The sequence below is a fragment of the Drosophila simulans genome, chromosome 2R, assembly GCF_016746395.2.
Source record: "Drosophila simulans strain w501 chromosome 2R, Prin_Dsim_3.1, whole genome shotgun sequence".
Taxonomy (NCBI): domain Eukaryota; kingdom Metazoa; phylum Arthropoda; class Insecta; order Diptera; family Drosophilidae; genus Drosophila; species Drosophila simulans.
The window spans coordinates 18,955,138-18,974,872 of record NC_052521.2 but is presented as its reverse complement, the minus strand read 5'-3'; the positions used below and the strand labels follow the sequence as shown (position 1 = coordinate 18,974,872).

Sequence of the window (19,735 nt, the reverse complement as noted above, 5' to 3'; positions counted from 1 at the left end):
GTGGCGCCGACCAGGGTTGCCAGGCGCCACAGCGACGAGGCCAACAACCCTGGGCATCATCGTTTTCCATTAAATCCGTTCTTTTTTTCTCCGCTTTTTTGGCGAGAGTTAGATAAATGTAAATAGGAAATGGAATGCATGACTTGCGCTAAAGAAAATGTCTACATTTTTTGCACATCCTTTCTTTTTTTTTTTTGGTCTGTTGACCCGGTCAATGGTTCAAATGTATAAGTTAAACCAAAAAAGTGACTAGGGATGAGGTGTGAAAAATTGTGTTAGTTGGACACGCGGTCCGAGGAAGTCATTTCCTTCCATTTTGAAAAGGCTATGGGAGCCAATGCGTACTGTCACGTAAATGCTGCCAGCTTGAGAGAATGCATTATCCTCTAGCCTTTCTCTCTCTAATAAATGGTATTACACCTGAGCGCAAGGACATGTAATGCATTTGGATGGCCGCTTAATTAACCGGCACGTTCTCCTGACCCCCAACTGGTGTCAGCTGCTGCAAATATTTGGCATGCGGCACCAACGCTGCATTCCACTTAATTAGCATTTCCTATGTATAAATACCCATTTGTACACAGAGAAGAATAGCATAGAGTTAGCCAATGGTTAAGTGAGGAAAATAATGTAACCAGTATACGAAATTTCTTTCAGCGCACTTATAATTTAATGAAATGCAAAACACGCACCACTTTCAGTTTAGTTCAACCGCTTAGTCCCTAATTTATGTTGGCAAATGATAAAGTAAATGGCAAGCGATTACATGGGGGTCACATGTTTGGATTCAGTCGGAACGATAATGGCCCAGTGGGGGACTCCAAGTGACTTCAACTATCCACTAACTATGTATTTTTTGCTAAGGCGACGATTTATTGAACCTGCCGACTTATCAGCGACAGCAGAACGGAGCCAAATGGAGCAACCCTCGCACTGAGTCAGTTGGTCAAGGCAGCCACCCCCAAAAACAGATCCTGCAGGAAGTGAAGCGCAAACGATGCTGACACTGACACAGATACAGATACAAATACAGATACCGATGGCAGGACTAAAACTAAGGGGGCGGATGGATAGATTCTGGAAGGAGTTCCGTTGACTGGTGCCAATTTTCCGTTGATTACAACACTCGACTGTCTTTGACCCCGCACCTTGGGTCAACCCCCCCACTTTCAATCGCTTGACAAGGGTCAAGTGAAAGTTTCAACGGGCAACTAAACTGTTTGCCACCCTTTTGGCCACTCTCTGTCCACTGCTCCAGTTTATTTGTTTCGAACTTTAATTTGTTTAGCTGTCGCCAAAGGCAGAGGAAGGTGTAAATACACCAGAAAGGAAATTGTTCCAAGTGGGTTACACAAGCAGACCTGATTTATTTGGACCGAAGCCGAATGGAAAAGACCAGAACTAAAGGAAATCAAACTATCTGTCCGTGACATTTTCAGATATTAAATTGGAAAGATAAGAGAACAGGGATTAGGTATTCCTTTTGAAACCAATAGCAATGGATGTATTTCATTATGTGTAGTTCATAAACCTGAATCCATTTGCAATTCATACTTCCAAATTTAATCGTTGCAACTACCATAAACTTGGCTCAACTTTACCAAGAGATACCGAGAGATATATCATATCTTGGCAAAAATGTTCCACAAAACCCAAAGCTCTGCACTAAATCTTCCACACGCAGCAGTTTCGCAGAGTGGGTAGCCTGTGGAAATGGAGACAGACTACTGCCCCATCAGGTTTTTGGCATCGCTGCCAAAATCATACATCAATTTGGGGACATTCATCAGTGCCAGGCCACAAATGTGACATGGACCAGAGGCAGAGGTTTGCGTTTGCGTTTGCCACGCGGAATATTTCGGCACATCGAAAGCCAGACGGAATGGAAAATGGAAAATGGCAAGGCGGCCCGGCCCTCACAGAGGTACATCGCTGCAACATTGTCAAAACAATTAATCATTGATGAAGAAAATGCGCATGGAACCAGCAAATGGCCGCTTGACTGCCTTATTTGTATCGAAATGTCAGAGCGCAGACACCGGAGGACAGAATGTCATGGCCGAGTCTGGCTTGCATTGTGAATTATGTAGGGGACAAGACCACAAATTAGACAAATTTTCGCATGATTATTTCAACCAGTTGTTGGACAAGTAAATTAATTTTCATTCGTTCAACGCCTTCGGGAAATTTCTGAGCTGCATAATGCAAATATCGTAGATGTTCAGATGGAAATCCAATTAAATGCCGCATTGAATATAATCGATAATTAACCAGACTTCATAACCATAATTTCAACTTAATGATTTTCCCCAATTAATTACTAACTAGGCGATTTTACAAATTATGCTTCAGTGGGGTGTAAAGTGTAGTTTACAATTTACGTTTTTGTTTTATTAACTACCTCCCCTTCCATCATCAAATAAAATAAGAAAAATCGTTGTTTTATTGTACTTAACCCATTGAATTTTCTGCGGTTGGCAAGGATACGCTTCAATTAACCTGTGGTTACGGCGTAGAGAAATTTATGAATTATTGAAAACATCCGTGAAGGAATATCAAGCTGAAAATAATATTGGTCGCAATTTATGACCACAAACTGTGTCAGTTTTTATTTAAAATGGAACATCACCATTCGCTTTAAAGTTGCTAGGGTACTGACTTGTTGCCTGTTATATTAATTTAACTCATATAAAGAGTATTATTTGTGCCATACTTTTTCAGAGGTCTGAACCTCTTTTGGTCCCTTGACTCCACTTGCGGCAATTAAATGAAGCGCGGGTTAATTAATTGCGGTTTGCAACTATATTCTTTTCGGCTTGTTTATTTATAACTTTTGCCTTAATATGTACATATAAAATATATGCACACAGTTTAAATTAAAGAATTGATTGATTAAGAACTAATAGTTCAGCATTGTTTCAGATTTAACTGAAGTCATTTGGCATCAAACCAACTCATAAGAACAGAAAAACCGGTTTGAGTTCCAATTGATGAGCAGTATTTATACATAGATTATTGGCCATTTTGGGTCGTTTGATTATTCAATTTTTACGTCATTTAAATATGTCAACAAACCAGATTTTATAGCACCAATTTATTTATTTCTTTTCTCCCCCGTTTCATGTAATAACGGGTCAGATTTGATGGCTTGTTTACGACTACATTCCCATAGAATTAATGAGTCGTTATGGGAGCATAAAATATGCAATCGATCGAAACGAGGGCAACTTCCCGATCCCAAGCCAAAAAATCTGAATCACCTGTCGCGCCAGCATACAAATTGTATTTTTTATTTATTTTGTTTGTTTTTATCTCAAGTTTGGGAATGGGAACGCTGATCATCCGAGAGTTACAAGAGCATTTAAAAATTCCATTTAATGTTCCCATAGCCATATTCATTTGGAAGTGCTCGTTCCTCCTTGAGTTTTTATGTTTGCTCTTCATGATGGTCAAACAAGCACTGAAAGTGGTTAAGCATGTAACGCCTTTGGTGACCATCTTGGCCAAAAAGGAAAACGACTTGGCTAATTGGGTTTATAGTGAGTTGATTGCTTTATTATGAAAATGTTATATAATAAAAGGCATCTTTTGAAGGACTTTTCTTGAAACCCATTTTCATTTATTTATTACTTATAGCTGCCAGCTTGTGTGTGAGCTGTCTGGAATCGCATTACCCTGTAATTAATCCATTATGAAGCCTTGCGTGAGTAGGATCCATTGCATGCCATTCGAGAGTCGCATGCAAATTATTGCAAGTATGTTGAGCATGCCCAAAAAATCATTACACATTTTTAAGCTGTTTTTTGTTCGTTGCATTTTCGTATGAGTCTTTCAACAAGTACAGGTCATAATCGCTGTTTGTGCAAAAAATGCAATCGCGTGCTAGGGTTGCAGCCTGAAACTTGAGACTCCGGCTGTTGCATGCACCTTAAAAAAGTTTTCCTTGCGTGAGCTTTGATGCGATTCTGCTGATTTCCCAGCCAAGGTGTGGAAACTCTTGATCAGATATTCGTGTCTACTTTCGTGGCCTTCTCTTTCGAAACCAACACCGCCACAGACCATAAAAAAAAGCAAAAAAAATAAGCTCGGTTTCATTTTCCTTTCGCGAATCCTTTGGGTTGACCGGCAAATGAGAGGTAGCTGTCTGAATGGCCGCAATGAAAAGCGAGTGTGGCGCGCAAATGGAATAACTAATTAAATTTTCAACTGCAAATGAACAGGAGAGCCAGGAGCATTCCAGGATAGTTGAGTTGAGTTCAGCTGCGTTGAGTTGCCAGCTTCCCAGTAGTCGACTGGCTACGGCTAACTACCGGCTTAATTAACTTGGCAGATAAAATTTTATGGCAGCCGGTTGCTAACGTGCATAGCAAAACATAATCTATTCGGTGTAATAGCCATTCATGGCTTGAATGGTTGAGTGGCTGAATGGTCGTCGTTGCCCTAATGGTTGTCTATGCAAATATGTTGCAATATCCTCTGCTATGCACCCCCAACATTCAGAAAATTTTGTTATGGCGGTACCTCAAAATTTTCCAGTTCTTGGATGTTTTAAAATGTTGTTTTACTTTTTTCTGCCACACCTTGCGCCACGGCACGCGCATAAATCAAAAGTGAAATTTTTTACACGCACCCAACTGTCTGTGAAAAATTTTCCATTTACATGTGCGCTCGATGTTTTGGCGAAAAACTCGGGGTCAGGTCATGTCAGACAGCCAACGACTGCCCAACAATTTTGTAATTGTTTTTTGCGGCTTGCCGCGGGAAATGTACATCCTTAAAGCCAGTGGAATTAAGAGATCCACTTTTCTGAAATGAAATTATCTTTTAAGCAGCCTATTGTGCAGAGAAATCGCACAAAAAAAAAAAAAAAAAAAAAACTGCGAAAAAATAAGGAAGAAAATTTGGCTCGTATTATTGTCTTTAATTAATCAACGTTCACAAACGTTTTAAATCATCGATTCCTTCTTGAGTCTGGGAACAGCAGTCCTAATAACAGTCAAATATGGGGTATCCAAGTTTAGGATATTCAAGTAATCCTATAAACCTATCCTATATATTTCGAATCCAAGTCAATCGTTATCCGTATTTGGGGTATCCAAGCTGTGGGGTATCCGAGTGTAGGGTATCCAAGGGTAGGGTATCCAAGTGTAGGGTATTCAAGTGTAGGGTATCCAAGTGAAGGTATCCAACTCGAGGGTAACAAAGTATGGGGTACCGACGTCTAGAGAACCAAAGTCTAGGGTTCCAAAGTATAGGTTACCAATGTATAGTGTGTGTACCAAGGTATATGGTATCCAAGTATAGGATATCCCAGTGTTGGGTATCCCAGCATATGTGAGCTATTATAATCTGAATCCAATAATAGCTCCACAAAAATGTGTTAGTCGAAAAGTTAATTTTTGCGGTGGCCAGGATTAGCGGGTCCCTGAGCAACGCGATTTCCTAACCACCGTGGTGATCCAAAAATACACGGATAGCCTTATGTCCTCCGCTCGTTTCGCGGATGCCTCTTCTGGCAGTTGGAACAACCGCAGTTCCGGCCAGATCCATTGGAGCAACCGCAACTTACGCCGTCCACCGCAACACTACCATTGGAGGACATCGCTTGTGGGGCATCTTTGGTATTCCTGGATGATGCACTGATCTCGTTCGGATACATGGTAAAACATGGCAGCGACCTGCAAACTAGAATTAACATTCAAGTTCTTACCTTACAGGCGTATTTCAACTTACTTGTCCAACAAAAACTTAAAACACAACTTAAAATTTGGACCGGTTACAAACTCACAAACTCACACCGAAATACAAAAAAGCCGGAAAACATAAAACTATCCAATTTAGGTCTGGTGCTCTGAATAACTCAAGGTGTAATGAGGTATGTGGGTTCAGACCTTTGACGACTGCCAAAATATATTCCACAGGCTACTGAGATTCACTAAAGCTGAATTTAAGATATATTATAATATGATAATGTACTTTTGATGAGTTACTTGTGCACTAGTTGTACTTACTGTTAGTTATAAAAGCATTACTTACCACCTTTTGATTAATTTTCTCGCTATAATCATTCCTTATAAGGATAGACCCAGCATCGGAGTGGCAATCTGGCTTCATAATCGATTCATATACCCACAATTTATCATATGCCACCCATCCTTGGTGACTTTTTGCCATGTACCTGCCGGCTGTAATTGGCCGAGCATGAGCTTGGGCTTGTTTAATGAGCGCTTAGTAGTTGGCAACATCTAATGTGCATATTACAATGCCAATTAACATATTTTGCCATCGTGTCCGCCAGAGCCAATCTGCCAGAGCCAGCTCTTCGGTGGAGGGACAGGCTTTCCCGGCAATCAGTCCCAGAGTCACTCTGTTGGTGGTCACGTTTACCGGAGAGTGGGCCTTGCATAATTGCGTCGCCAAGTGCAGGTCCCTTCCTCGGGATCGTAAATAACCCCACTCCCATTTAACATATAGATGTGCTCACACATGCAACTTGTTCGCCCGTTTTTTTTCTCCGCGTTTTTCATTCGGTTTTGTCTAGCCGGGGCATTATGCAAATGGCACTTTGTTTTAACTGCGTGCACTGCGGTTGGGCAATGCAACCGACTATGCCTTTGATGGGACTGCCCACCAGTGATGCTAACGATCTATTAAAATAAAAGTGAAAAATCACCGGGAATTCAATTAAAAGCCCGCGCTTAATTGGCATATTTCATCAAGTTCTGCATACCATAGGGAATTTTCTAAACAATGGTGAATATCGTTATTATATTACCAATATTATATTATATTACCATTATTTGTACCCAAGCTGAGATACCAATTTAATTTCCGAAAAGTTAAAATTTGCATCTCTAGTGCGCAGAGTCCGCTGAACTGACATTAGTTCGTCATCATCATCATCCACAAGCCCATGCCCCCATCCAGTCACAACTGCAACTCCATGTAGCTCCACTCGAACTGCATCTGCCTCCAACATTACGCGGACAATTAATATGCCAAGTGTTATGTGTGCGCATACTAATGACTGCTCCAACCGGCGACTCCTCGGGGAGACCTCCTCCGATCCTCCCCGCCTTTCAGGGCAGACCCTCGACCATCCATCCATCAATGGCCGGTCATCCAAGTGGCGCAGGCGCAACGGCGCCGCCTCCACAGCCCTACAAGTTGCTTTTAATGATCCAGTGGAATGGGGCTACTTAAGCCCATGACCAATATGACTCACGACTGGAGTGGACACGTGCGGATGCCACAAGTCGGCTGCATCGTTAATCTCTGCTGGGAGGAAAGTCCAGCCTGACGGTTTCATGTCTTGGGGGAGGTTATTTTTGCTTTTATGACGATTGCTCTTCTCCTTGGGAAGCTAAAAGGGTAATTAATGTTGGAACTCAACAAGGCTTGCTAAAGAAAAATGTAATTTTTGAAATCTTATAAAGAAAAGCAATGTATATATTTAAATTACTGAATAAAATTCGAAACCATTTGGAATTCTTCTACGTAAGATCACAGTTCTTAACCCACATATCAGCCTGTTTTTAAAACGCCCCAAGCTCCATGAGTCGGCCAAATTGGCAAAGCCAACCACGTAAACGATGTAAATGTAAACAGTGCCACAAATTTATTGTTGTCAGTGGCATTGTTGCTGTTTTTTTTTTATTGTCAGCTGTTATAGCTGTCGACACACAAACACGGAACCAGCCGACCCACAAAATCGCCGAGAAGTAGCCCCAATAATATAAATCAAAAGAAAGTAAAATTACGATGCGTCGCCGAGCGATCGATTGGACGGAAAAGAAGCAAAAAAAATTCATTTCAATAAGTTTGAAGCGAGAAAAAAACTTTCGCTACTTCAGTGGCGCAAATTACAACAAAAGCCCACTTTAGTGGATGAGTGGCTCCGATTCTGTTGAGTTTTACTTGCCAGCCAACCGAGTGAAGTATCATGGTCAAGCGGTGGATAGTGTGGATGCCCTGAGGCGCCCACGCATGCGCAGAATACAAATGCAAATTGAAGGGGAGTGCGAGAATGCACCGCGAGAAATTCTCACCATGTTTGGGAAGTATACTTTGTATATAAAATAAATTAAAAATGTACATGCAAGTTATAGAAGAATTACCATTGATACTACCCTAGATATTAGTATAAATATTATGTTATTAGTATTAGTCGTTTATTATATCTAGAAAGCTTCAATATTGGCTAAAATAAATTTATAGGTATAGTGTATACCTGTGTTTCTCTCTGTGCGGATTGGATTGGCAAAGTGGACGTGCCACCGGCCAGAACCACTTTTTTTTGGGTGAAATGCCGCTTTCAAATGCTGGCCAAGCGGCTGGGCGATCAGTTCGCCGAGAGCCACGCGAGTGAATCGGTGGTGTCGCTGTGGAGAAAGCCGGAAAAAGTCTAGAGAAATGAATCGAGCCTGGTTGTGTCTGCTGATCTGCCTGGCCTTAAGCTGCGGTCCAAGCCAATCAGCCAGCCAGGATCATGCAACGAACCAAACGGCAGCGAATCCCCTGCTGAAACAATCGCAGAATACATTTATCCAATGGGTTCTCTCACTTTTGCCCCAACGTCCCGGCAGCTCTGATTCGGAAAATGCCACTCTGGCCACCTTGAGCAGCAGCTCCATGATGCCGGACGCGGCATCCACGACATCAACCACCACACCAGCCCCATCTTCCAGCACCACTACAACCAGGAGGGCAACCACTCCGGCCCCACCCACTTTGAATCCGCCGAGGAATTGCAGCGACTGCGTCTGCGGAATAGCCAATATACAGAAGAGAATCGTCGGTGGTCAGGAAACGGAGGTTCATCAGTATCCCTGGGTGGCCATGTTGCTATATGGCGGAAGGTTCTATTGCGCCGCCTCCTTGCTCAACGATCAATTCCTGTTGACAGCATCGCATTGCGTCTATGGTTTCCGAAAGGAAAGAATCTCGGTGAGATTACTCGAACATGATCGCAAGATGTCGCACATGCAAAAGATCGACCGCAAGGTGTCCGAGGTGATCACGCATCCCAAGTATAATGCCCGGAACTATGACAACGATATAGCCATCATCAAGTTGGATGAGCCGGTGGAGTTCAATGAGGTGCTCCATCCCGTTTGTATGCCAACGCCGGGTAGAAGCTTCAAGGGCGAGAATGGCATTGTCACTGGCTGGGGAGCGCTCAAAGTTGGTGGACCCACTTCCGATACCCTTCAGGTGAGCGAACTTACGATTGAAGTATAAAAAGCCATAAAAATGTATTTGAATATTATTTTTTGCAGGAGGTTCAAGTGCCCATTCTATCGCAGGACGAATGCCGCAAGAGTCGCTATGGCAACAAGATCACGGATAACATGCTGTGTGGCGGATACGACGAGGGTGGCAAGGACTCGTGCCAGGGTGACAGTGGAGGTCCTTTGCACATCGTGGCCAGCGGAACGCGAGAGCATCAGATCGCCGGCGTGGTCTCGTGGGGCGAGGGCTGTGCCAAGGCCGGTTATCCTGGCGTCTATGCCAGAGTGAATCGCTACGGAACCTGGATCAAGAACCTTACCAAACAGGCTTGCCTCTGCCAGCAGGAGACCAAGAAGATCAAGTAGCGACCATCTGGCTATTTCTGTATCTATTAATAGTTCAATACACTTGCTTGGCTGGCAATGTTTAATATTATATCAGAATTGGTATCTCCCATCCAATGTGATAATTCTAATGTCTTCTCAACATGCAATAGCACCGTTTGAAAGACAAGTTTTCATTACAAAAAGCTTGTTATTTCCCAAATCACTAATCCCATATCCCAAGAAACGAACTATTTTCGCCGAAAATAACTATGCACTTTCTTGGGATATATGCTCCAAAACTTTTTGCCACCTTTGCAAGAGTAAGTCAGCTTCGGCTTCGTCGAAGATTCCATTTTCAAGCTGTTTTATATTTATTGATTAAAAGAAAAGTTTCCATAAAGTGCGCTAACCTTTCTCGGGAGCCGGTTTCCTTTGGGGATTCTGGTCTAGCCAGTTCTTTGGCTTGGCGGCTGGCACTTCTGGTTCTCATCAGTCTTCTTGCTGGATGTGACCAGGATCCATTTGGTTAGTTGCCAATTGCCAGTTGGCCAGGTTAGTACACCATGTGTAATTTTCATCTTCTGCTGATTCTTGCCACAGCACTGGGCGATTTGGTCTGTGCCACGCCCTCTCTGCGTTCCGCCTCTGAGCCTGAAAAGATCTTAAACAATCTAGCTCAACTTAGGCAGAGTAGCTTTCTGGACTGGATTCAATCGATCCTGGGACCCGAGGTGCCAGCGGAATGGAGCTCTCCGGCCAAAAGGGAGTGCGCAGAGTGCTCCTGTGGTAATATCAATACCCGTCATCGCATCGTCGGAGGTCAGGAGACGGAGGTCCATGAGTATCCCTGGATGATAATGCTCATGTGGTTCGGTAACTTCTATTGCGGCGCCTCTTTGGTTAACGATCAGTATGCCTTAACGGCTGCCCATTGTGTGAATGGCTTCTACCATCGTTTGATCACGGTCCGATTGCTGGAGCACAATCGTCAGGATAGCCACGTCAAGATCGTGGATCGCCGTGTTTCCAGGGTGCTTATCCACCCGAAGTACAGCACCAGAAACTTTGACAGTGACATTGCTTTGATTCGTTTCAATGAACCAGTTCGTCTTGGCATCGATATGCATCCAGTGTGCATGCCCACTCCGAGCGAGAATTATGCTGGTCAAACTGCCGTGGTCACCGGATGGGGAGCTCTGAGTGAGGGCGGGCCTATTTCGGATACCCTCCAGGAGGTGGAGGTGCCCATTCTCAGCCAAGAGGAGTGCCGAAATAGCAACTATGGCGAGTCCAAGATTACCGACAACATGATCTGTGCCGGCTACGTGGAGCAGGGTGGCAAGGACTCCTGCCAAGGAGACAGCGGTGGACCCATGCATGTCCTGGGCTCTGGAGACGCATACCAGCTGGCAGGAATCGTGTCCTGGGGCGAAGGATGTGCCCAGCCGAATGCCCCGGGTGTTTATACGCGAGTGGGCAGCTTTAACGATTGGATTGCGGAGAACACCAAGGATGCCTGCTCCTGTGCCCAACCAGAAGCTGCTGGGGAACCAGCTTCCCCTATGGAAACCACCGAGCAGGGAGACCAAGAGAACACCACTGCAGATGGAGCAGCAGAAGCAGATCCCGAGGCTGTGGAGGCCAATAAGTTGATTTGAAATTGAGTTCATTCTTCGACCAATTTTTATATTGCAAATAAAGGTCACTTAACTACATATGTTCTTGTTTTTTAATAGAAAAAAAATCTAAATTAAGTAAGGTTATTAAAGCTCTGTGATGCAAATCATAAGGCCATAGATAGGCCAACTGGTATTCCCCGCTGGCATCTCCTCTTGGTGAAGGATAATGAATGATCTGGCTCCAGCGATCGCCACTTACATGCCGATTTCTCTGAGGTGTTTTACTGCTTATTGTTCCAGTTTTCGGCTTGTTAGCTCCTCCACTCGCTCTGCCTCAATTTCCGCCTGCAATCCGCTTGTTTTCAAGTCTACCCTTGGGGCACTCGGCAATTTTTGCCACACGAAATTGCCACTAAATCAAAAAATGCTCATGCAAACAGCTACAACCGCAGACACCTACGCTCGATTTCAGACGACTCTGGTTGGGGGATGGGGGCTTGTGGTCCGTTGTGCGTGCCGATCCCATTGGGATTGGACCATAGCCCAAGCCCAGCCCAGACTAAAGTCAGAACATTGATAAATAACTAAATAATAGAATAAGCAGCTGCAAAGAGGTGCTAAAACTTTAAAGGCGGCTGAAAGTGAAAAGGGAACAAGGGTATAACCGCTAAGCGAAGTATTGCATACCCTCTAGTAAGTTATACTAAACTTAAACACAAATTTTTATTATATTATTATATTTTGCCAAAATCATATGAATATAACATAGAGAGCTGATGTAAGGCAGTAGATAGATTGATATATAACGCATGATCGTTTAACCTGTCAACAAAGTGGAAGGACCCCTTTGGAAGTTCATAAAAAGGCACCAAAAATTATGCACATCCTCGAGCGAAGTTTAAATTTGTGCGGGCAAATTGGCTTTTGTGGTAAAAATATTTATTTTTCTCGTGCTGCTCCCCCCATTCCCCAATTCCTTTTTTCGCCAGGCGCAAATTTGCTGCAATTGAGCTGAGTTCTGCTTTATTTTATTTTTGGTCTTTTGCACTTTTGTTTTGGCCAGCCGCAGGTTAGAAAAGTTTATTGGGGCGTAAAATTGTTTGATTGAATATTAGTGAGCGGTGCCGCCTTTGAGTTGGCCAAAAAACGAAAAAAAACTGACAGACAGTAATGGCATAATAAAACGTGCGGCGAGCAATATATTGGGATATGAGACATACAACATCGATCAGAAAAAGTTTGATATATATAGTAGGATACAGATCATCAGGCGATTCCAGCCACATGCAGGGCATTTCCCACCGCATTTGTGAGACTCAAAACGCAGAGCAGCGAGGATACCAGAATTTTCTCGGTTACAACTAGCACCATATCGGCAATATTCGCTGCGGGCTTTACGCAATTGAAAGGTGAAAATTATGAAAATGAAAGCGTTTAACTTTCATAGCTTACCTCGAGAAATGTAATTGTCATGCTGAGTGTCTTTTGGGCCAGGATCACGCTGAGACCAATGCATGCAATCATACCCATAATGGTGATCAGGGTCAAGACCTCCACCAGCCGCACGGCCACCGGCATTTTTCCGATGGAGATTGTCCAATGGATTAAGACGGGATTTTAAGATTTGGAGTTACTAGTTTTAAGCGATTTGGAAACGGGGGCCAGAAAAATATACATAATGATTGAATTTTCTAAGCATAACCAGTTTCGCTCCTTATTTTCAATGTTATTCTTTTGTAAACAGTAAATTAAAATTAGCACAATTAAAAACATTCCCTATTTTGATCCATTTAGATATGTCTTTCATTGCAGCCCCCCAAAAGCCGCCGCACAAATTATAGTTTTTCAATCACTTTTTTTGTTCGTACGCGACATTTTCCAATTACGCTATGCAAATGCAATTTGTCTGGACTGCGTGCAATTTAGGTTCTCACATAAAGCCCTGCCACGCCCCATTTTTATTGGAGGACGCCCAGTGATGGGCACTATTTTGTCTGGGCTGGCATAGATTGCTTTGAATTATGGCACTAAATGGCTAGACATGTTACATAATTCATTTAGCCGGCACGGGGACAAATTCCATGATATGGAACATGTGTCTCGCTACATTTTTCAAACCAGCGTTTCTCCGGCGAACAATGGAGCACTGGATTTATTATTTATTATTTCAGTAGTGTATTTTGCGATATGGGCAAATTCAATTAGCGGCAACTGGGACAAAAAATTAATTGATTTCCATGCGCACATTTTAAACTCAATTCTATTGACTCTCTCGGCGTAAGTTGGCATTTATTTTGTGAATATATTTTTAGTTGCTCGTTGCTACAGTCTTACAAGGGTACAAGAATTTCAGTATCCCTAAAATAAATATTTACACACGTTGTCTGGGCAGACAGACAGCAGAAAAAGCGAAATAAGCGAAGTTTTGTAGCAAATCCTTGGCAAAAAAGACAGCGCCTTGGGCTGAAAATTTGAAAGGCAGAGCCGAAATTAAAATGAAATAAAGTTAAATAAAATATAGCTACTTTGCCGAGAGGGACGTCATAGGATTTATGACTAACCATATATTGCATTTACATTTTATTGTGATGTCAGAAGTCACAAACCTGCCATGTAAAAATCTGTGAGCAAGTTGCTGAAAATTCTTTTAAAATGTGCTTAAAACAAGTAAAACAAATTCAAGACCGGAAGGACCACCTGTTAGTCGAATACAATATATCAGAAACACATTCGCTGTGATATTGAGTGCATGCCACCGAAGCCATTCAATGGAAATAAAATGTCGTCAGCTTGCCAGGAAGTTCCATTGAATTTGAACGCTTCAATAAATCATTTTTACATTGCCAAAGAAGTTTTAAAATTATTCGTGCAAACTTTAAAACCAACTTTAAGGCTTTGGAACACATGTTTATAAATATTCAGTACCACTCTCGTTTTAGGTTTCCAAACGCCAATGAAATAATTTCTAATTCAGCTAACGAAAATTGTTCGCAAAGCTCATTATGATTCGAGAACCGAACAGCAATTTTCCCAATGTCCTTCGACTTCAATTCAACCAGCTGCCTTTTCTATTTAGCCCATCCATCGTGTCTGGCCCTACGTAGGTTTTTGTATCTGTATCTGTCTCTGTTGTTTTTATTCCTTTGATTTCATTATTATTTTCATTGCTACGGACTTTTTGTGTCCAACTGACTGAGTTCGAGCCAAGCAAAAGGCGCATTTTAATTTTATTATTTCTGTTCGGTTTCATTCTGTGCTCGCAGCCCACAAAAAAAATAAAAAAAAAGGAATCTATGGCATTCCCATAAAAAGGGGTATTTCAGCCAGGGCATTCAGTGATTGCGAATGTTTTGTTTTCATTTTTTGTATTTTTTTTCTGCGTTTTTGGCACATTTTCAAGGCAGCCATATAGACACACGCCCCACTTGCCACATTTTTTATAGAATTTCTGTTTTTGTTTCCACTTCCACACTGCCCTCTTTGCATTCCACGCCTTCTTATTAAGAATTAATAATCTTTTTTGCCATAAGCTAGCTACAAATTTGGCATTTTATATTTTTTACGATTTCTTTTCGCCGGCTGGGGTCGAAGGGTGGGGCACTTGAGGTCTTCCCGCTCATGAATCATGGTTATGCCGGCTATAATTTAGTTTTTATAGCATTTTCGGTGACATTTATGCTGTCAGCGCGTCATCCAATTTTATTAATGTCCAAATGAGCCACGCTATGTGTGATACGACTGTATGATATCATTATGAAAAGATTTAATGTCTTTGCTGCAAATTAAGTTATGGTTCTCAGTTAGTAATTGAGAAAGAATGGGCTTTGCAAGAGCTGCGATGTACTTTATAGCCATAGAAGATAAAGTTTATATCTCAAAATCTATCTTCCTAGAAATCAACACTCTATCATAAGTTAAATATTAGCTTAAACTAACAAATCCCTTGCTCTAACTATATTATTACAAGTTAAGACTTTGTTACCACTTAGGGCCTTTGTTCTTTTTTTGCTCGTTTTCCTTTCTCATTTTCAATTTCCTAAGTCCGGTTTAGGAACTCCGTTTTAATGAGTCCCCCGAAGGCAGCAACTGCAGCAACAGCAACCGCGGCCAGCGCGAACCTAATCATCTCTGGCTCACTTAAGTAATAAAGCAATTTACCGCCTTTCAATATCCCTTTACCATTTTTTATCTTTTTATCCGTTCTGGGCCTTGTTCTCCGACGCCTCCTCCTCCTTCTTATCCTCCTCCTGCTCCTTCTCATCTGCGGCAGTGGAAATCATCCCCTTGGGGTGGTTAACTCCCACACAAATTATTTTCCCGCTGGTTTCCACTTTGTCGTTACTTCTTGTTCATCCGCTCCTCGAATCTCGCATTTTATTGTTGGCCAGAGGAGGCTCCTCGCAGCTCCAGACTTGTCGCCTCACGTTGCCGCACTTTTTATATCCCCGGAGGAGGCGAGCTGATGCTGAAGCTGGAGCCCAAGGATCAGGAGTCGGAGGTGCTGCAGATTGGTCAGACGCCTGCGGCGTTGGTGGACCCGTTTGATTTTAGTGCCCGGATTGGCAGAAGATGGCAAGTCGAATGGAGCTGGAGCCGACATTGTCCTGCTGCTGGTTCTTGTGTGTAATGATTTTATTACACGATTTTCTATCGAATTTTATTACCTTGGTGCATGACGGTGCGCCAGGATTGCGCCATGTCCTTTGCGCCCTTTTAGCCCTTGCGGCCATCCAAATGGAATTTACGCACTCATAAAATTTCGCCCCCTTTGAATTGTGTGGGAATATTTCGAATGGCCAAGTAGCCATGGAGCTGCTCCTTTGGCCATCATAATTCAATATCATAAAACGTTTATCCAATTAATTTCTCTGGCCAATATTTATGATCGTTTCGTGCGGGCAGATCCAAGGATATTTACATACATATAGCACTCTATGCATGTTGGACCTTATAAATGGCACACATATTTGTTATGGCATAGTTATGCGTTCGAGTTGTTTATAAAAATGTTCATTAATCAGTATGTGTGAGTGTTGAATGAATAAGGATTTTATGAGGAACATGGAAATAAAATTTAATTAATTATCAAAGGTTACTATTGTCTGAGCTTGATACCTAGTTTACATTTGAGTATGCTCTTGAATCATTTTCCTCATGGAAATGACACTATGTTATTTATAACAACGAACTGTCATTCATCCATCGAACTGATTAGACAACTACCGGTTGCTGATCCACATTGATCTTGAAAATCTATCTAGCAAATGTGTGGAGGCACGCTCCAATGGTTTTCATCCATTTATTCAGCTGACCTAATCGAGTTTGATTTCCAATTACGATTATGCTACTGGCACTTTTTCTAATGAGCCACCCACCACCCATGTCCCCCCACTACACTCACCCACAAAGAAAAAAGCAGTGAGTGAGCTTTTATTTTTCTTTTATTTAGTTTTTCCGTGGCAATGGTTTCAGTGTCAATGTCATGAGGGCCGTGATGTTGCATGCAATGTTTCAAATGGCTGCATGCCAAAACTAATGGGCTTCCCCACGATGACGATGATTTAGCCGGTTTGTTCACTCAAAGCCAGATACAACATACATACAATGTGTAGTTAAATTCCGTACAACAGTTTTGTATTCATATGTGGGTCGTGTTCACTCAGAGTCGGAATTATGGCTTCGTTTTCCATATTTTCATTCCCATTTTTGGATTTGGCAATGCATTATTTTACGGCTGGGAGGAGGTGGCTGGTTCAGGGTTCAAACAAAGCTCTCATTAAATGTTTGTAATGGGTGTGAGAAATATTTTATAATGGTTTATTGTTGTGAGATAAACTAGATGGGTTAGTGCTTCCTTTTCGCATTTGTTTATAGAGCAATATTTGTTTGGCCTTCGACGTGCACCGAACAAATTTTCATATTTAATCATTAAGATACAAATGTATCTTACAAAATTGGTGATGTTTTTTGCGTTGTTACATTCACAGTGAAATACTATATGCTTCCCTTACTGAGATTTGTTAGTCAATTAGTTAGGCATTTTTCTCAGTGCAGCATTGGCCAATTCGCTTAGACAACGGCAATGTCAGTGTTGCCTCAAATTGAAAAACTCATTAAGTGACATGCATACGTGCGGGAAATAGATTCAGCTCCGGATTTGGCATCGCCAGTGGATATAGCCGACATCGGTGCTCGGTGCTCAGTGCGATCCGCACTCTCAGCTTTGGTTTTCCAGATATTAACTCTCGATCTGCGCCCTCGTCGGTCGGCCAATGACGTCAGATGAGCGAGCTTCTGAACCGCATCAGATATCTGAATATGTACCTAACAAGCCACCTACCTACCTACCCATCTAGCCGTCTATCTATGTATCTTTGTATCTGGCCAGTTCATAGTTAAATGATTCTGTTGCCGTTCAAATGTTTGCGTTAAGCTTCAGTTCTCATGCGAACGCCGCGGCGTACAAATGTGCGCACTCGAAGATCGAAAGGTCCTCAAGATGGGGCCCACGCTTGTGTGCCTGACTTTACTGGCCATTCACCTGGCAGATGCAGTCGTGCAGCATAGATCCTTGGAGGATGCTCGACTGGAGCGCCAGCGCTTGGTGCACAGGTACACAAAGGTCCTGAACAAGGAGGAGGGAGCCATACGACTGGTGGGCGGAGATAATGAGTACGAAGGTAAGGATTTGGGCTCAGTTTATGGTTACCACTACTGCTTTATTTCACCTTTAAATATCTTTTTAGGCAACATTGAGGTCCTGCACAATGGCAAGTGGGGAGCAGTTTGCGATGACGAGTGGGATTCCACTGAAGCAGACATTGTATGCCGACAACTGGGATTTCCCGGCATGCGAAGGTATACGAGAAGTGGCTTCTTTGGACCCGCTCGTCGTCGCTTTTGGATGGACAACCTCTTTTGCGAAGGTCACGAGCACGAACTAGTGGATTGCCATTTTGAGGGCTGGGGCGAGAATGACTGTGAACCTGGAGAGGCGGCTGGCGTGGTCTGTTATCCACCGGAAAATGCACTGATCCCCGTGGCAACACCCATCATCCGCGACGAGGATTTGCCCAAATACCCGATTCACTCGCGATCACGTTTATATGTAAGACTGCGAGGCGGAAGATCGCGGATCGAGGGACGTGTGGAGGTCAGTTTGGATGGCGGTCGGTGGGGCAGTGTGTGCGCCGATGGCTGGTCACTTTTGGAGGCCAATGTCGTGTGCCGACAGCTCGGCCTGGGCTATGCCAGTGAGGCCTTCCAAACCGATTTCTTTGGTGGCTCCAATGTGTCAAGACCCGTGCTGAGTGGCAGCGAGTGCTATGGCAACGAAACGGAACTGGCTGACTGCCTGCATCATGATGCAAGTCAGGGTATCATCAGCTGCCATGGCAATCGGCAGCACGTGGCCGCTGTGATCTGTGACTATATCGCCCCCGATCTGGTGGTGGATTATCTGGAAATCGAACAGACGGCCCATCTGGAGGATCGACCCATGCTGCTGATGCAGTGCGCCATGGAGGAAAACTGTGTGGCCAACGAGGCGTATCAAATCCAGCGGGATGATCCCCACTGGCGCTATCGATCTAGGCGATTGCTCAAGTTTACGGCAGCTGCCATCAATGCGGGCAATGCGGATTTCCGGCCATTCAAGGAGAAGAGCCAATGGGAGTGGCACATGTGCCATATGTGAGTACACAGTGAAAAATACTGGCAAATCTATACTTTACACCATTTCCTATCGAAATTCCTTAGGCATTTTCACAGCATGGAGGTGTTTGCCACCTTTGATATCTTCGATTTAAGAGGACACAAAGTGGCTCAGGGACACAAGGCATCTTTCTGTTTGGAGGACAGTAATTGTCTGCCGGGAGTTGCCAAGAAATACAATTGCGCCAACTATGGAGATCAAGGTAAGGTTAACTATATCCCAGGTATTTAAACTCCAATTTAACCTGTTTACAGGCATATCCATTAACTGCTCGGATGTGTACCTGTACAATTTGGACTGCCAATGGGTGGATGTGACAGACCTGATTCCCGGCACCTATGTCCTCAAAATAGCCATTAATCCGGAGTTTAAGGTGGCCGAGATGAACTATGATAACAACGCTGCCATCTGCGATCTGATATACACCACAAACTTTGCCAGAGTGCAAAACTGCCAGATGGGGAGACCTTGAAGGGTGGATGGTTAAGATTAAGTGGGCGGTGGACTGGAACCAAATCAATAAGTGCCAAATACAACGATTAACCAAAGGGAGCTTGTATATTTTCTACACCTATGTCTTTAACCCTAACTCGCATGCGATATAATTAAATGTGCACAACTGAAAACTCTTGAACTGAACTTGAAAGTCGTTGGGGTGGAAACATGTCACCGACATTGAGATACCACGATTTTTGGAACCAGCCAAGCATTCATCAGGTGTCGATAGCCAGAGACTTATAGAGGTGTTCAAGTGGAACTAACAGTGATATAAGTCAAAACAACATGGAGAAACCGAAATATTGGTGTGCATAAAAAGGGTAAAATAAAAATATGATTATTATAAG

At 43.1% G+C, this 19,735-nt stretch overlaps 4 protein-coding genes and 1 pseudogene across 5 annotated transcripts; 3 read left to right on the top strand and 2 right to left on the bottom strand.

Moving 5' to 3' along the window:
- Positions 1–4,900: 4,900 nt before the first annotated feature.
- Positions 4,901–5,927, bottom strand: LOC27207058 (annotated as a pseudogene). The gene is made up of 2 exons (XR_006541552.1): positions 5,734–5,927; positions 4,901–5,678 (listed from the first exon to the last, which is right to left on the bottom strand). The product of XR_006541552.1 is annotated as an uncharacterized LOC27207058 (transcript).
- A 2,387-nt stretch (positions 5,928–8,314) lies between these two features.
- Positions 8,315–9,957, top strand: LOC6735627 (trypsin-1). The gene is made up of 2 exons (XM_002082511.4): positions 8,315–9,213; positions 9,279–9,957. Exons 1-2 carry the CDS (start codon positions 8,413–8,415, stop codon positions 9,594–9,596), a joined length of 1,119 nt encoding a protein of 372 aa, XP_002082547.1. The 5' UTR covers positions 8,315–8,412; the 3' UTR covers positions 9,597–9,957.
- Positions 9,958–10,073: 116 nt separating this feature from the next.
- On the top strand, positions 10,074–11,272 carry LOC6735626 (trypsin-1). The gene has a single exon (XM_002082510.4). The coding sequence runs from the start codon at positions 10,121–10,123 to the stop codon at positions 11,213–11,215; it is 1,095 nt and encodes a 364-aa protein (XP_002082546.1). The 5' UTR covers positions 10,074–10,120; the 3' UTR covers positions 11,216–11,272.
- A 1,076-nt stretch (positions 11,273–12,348) lies between these two features.
- LOC6735625 lies at positions 12,349–12,875 on the bottom strand. Its single transcript, XM_002082509.4, has 2 exons — positions 12,629–12,875; positions 12,349–12,568 (listed from the first exon to the last, which is right to left on the bottom strand). The coding sequence occupies exons 1-2, from the start codon at positions 12,752–12,754 to the stop codon at positions 12,443–12,445; spliced, it is 252 nt and encodes an 83-aa protein (XP_002082545.1). The 5' UTR covers positions 12,755–12,875; the 3' UTR covers positions 12,349–12,442.
- A 4,733-nt stretch (positions 12,876–17,608) lies between these two features.
- On the top strand, positions 17,609–19,516 carry LOC6735624 (lysyl oxidase homolog 3B). The gene is made up of 4 exons (XM_002082508.4): positions 17,609–17,856; positions 17,923–18,868; positions 18,935–19,092; positions 19,145–19,516. Exons 1-4 carry the CDS (start codon positions 17,643–17,645, stop codon positions 19,360–19,362), a joined length of 1,536 nt encoding a protein of 511 aa, XP_002082544.2. The 5' UTR covers positions 17,609–17,642; the 3' UTR covers positions 19,363–19,516.
- Positions 19,517–19,735: the final 219 nt, after the last annotated feature.

Excerpts from the sequence above, each read along its gene's own strand:
- LOC6735626 (XM_002082510.4), top strand. The coding sequence starts at position 10,121 with ATGTGTAATTTTCATCTTCTGCTGATTCTTGCCACAGCACTGGGCGAT.
- LOC6735627 (XM_002082511.4), top strand. The coding sequence starts at position 8,413 with ATGAATCGAGCCTGGTTGTGTCTGCTGATCTGCCTGGCCTTAAGCTGC. Across the intron at positions 9,214-9,278 it reads CCACTTCCGATACCCTTCAG|GAGGTTCAAGTGCCCATTCT; the intron begins GTGAGCGAACTT and ends TATTTTTTGCAG.
- LOC6735624 (XM_002082508.4), top strand. The coding sequence starts at position 17,643 with ATGTGCGCACTCGAAGATCGAAAGGTCCTCAAGATGGGGCCCACGCTT. Across the intron at positions 18,869-18,934 it reads GAGTGGCACATGTGCCATAT|GCATTTTCACAGCATGGAGG; the intron begins GTGAGTACACAG and ends GAAATTCCTTAG. Across the intron at positions 19,093-19,144 it reads CGCCAACTATGGAGATCAAG|GCATATCCATTAACTGCTCG; the intron begins GTAAGGTTAACT and ends ACCTGTTTACAG.
- LOC6735625 (XM_002082509.4), bottom strand. The coding sequence starts at position 12,754 with ATGCCGGTGGCCGTGCGGCTGGTGGAGGTCTTGACCCTGATCACCATT. Across the intron at positions 12,569-12,628 it reads TGACAATTACATTTCTCGAG|CCCGCAGCGAATATTGCCGA; the intron begins GTAAGCTATGAA and ends AATTGCGTAAAG.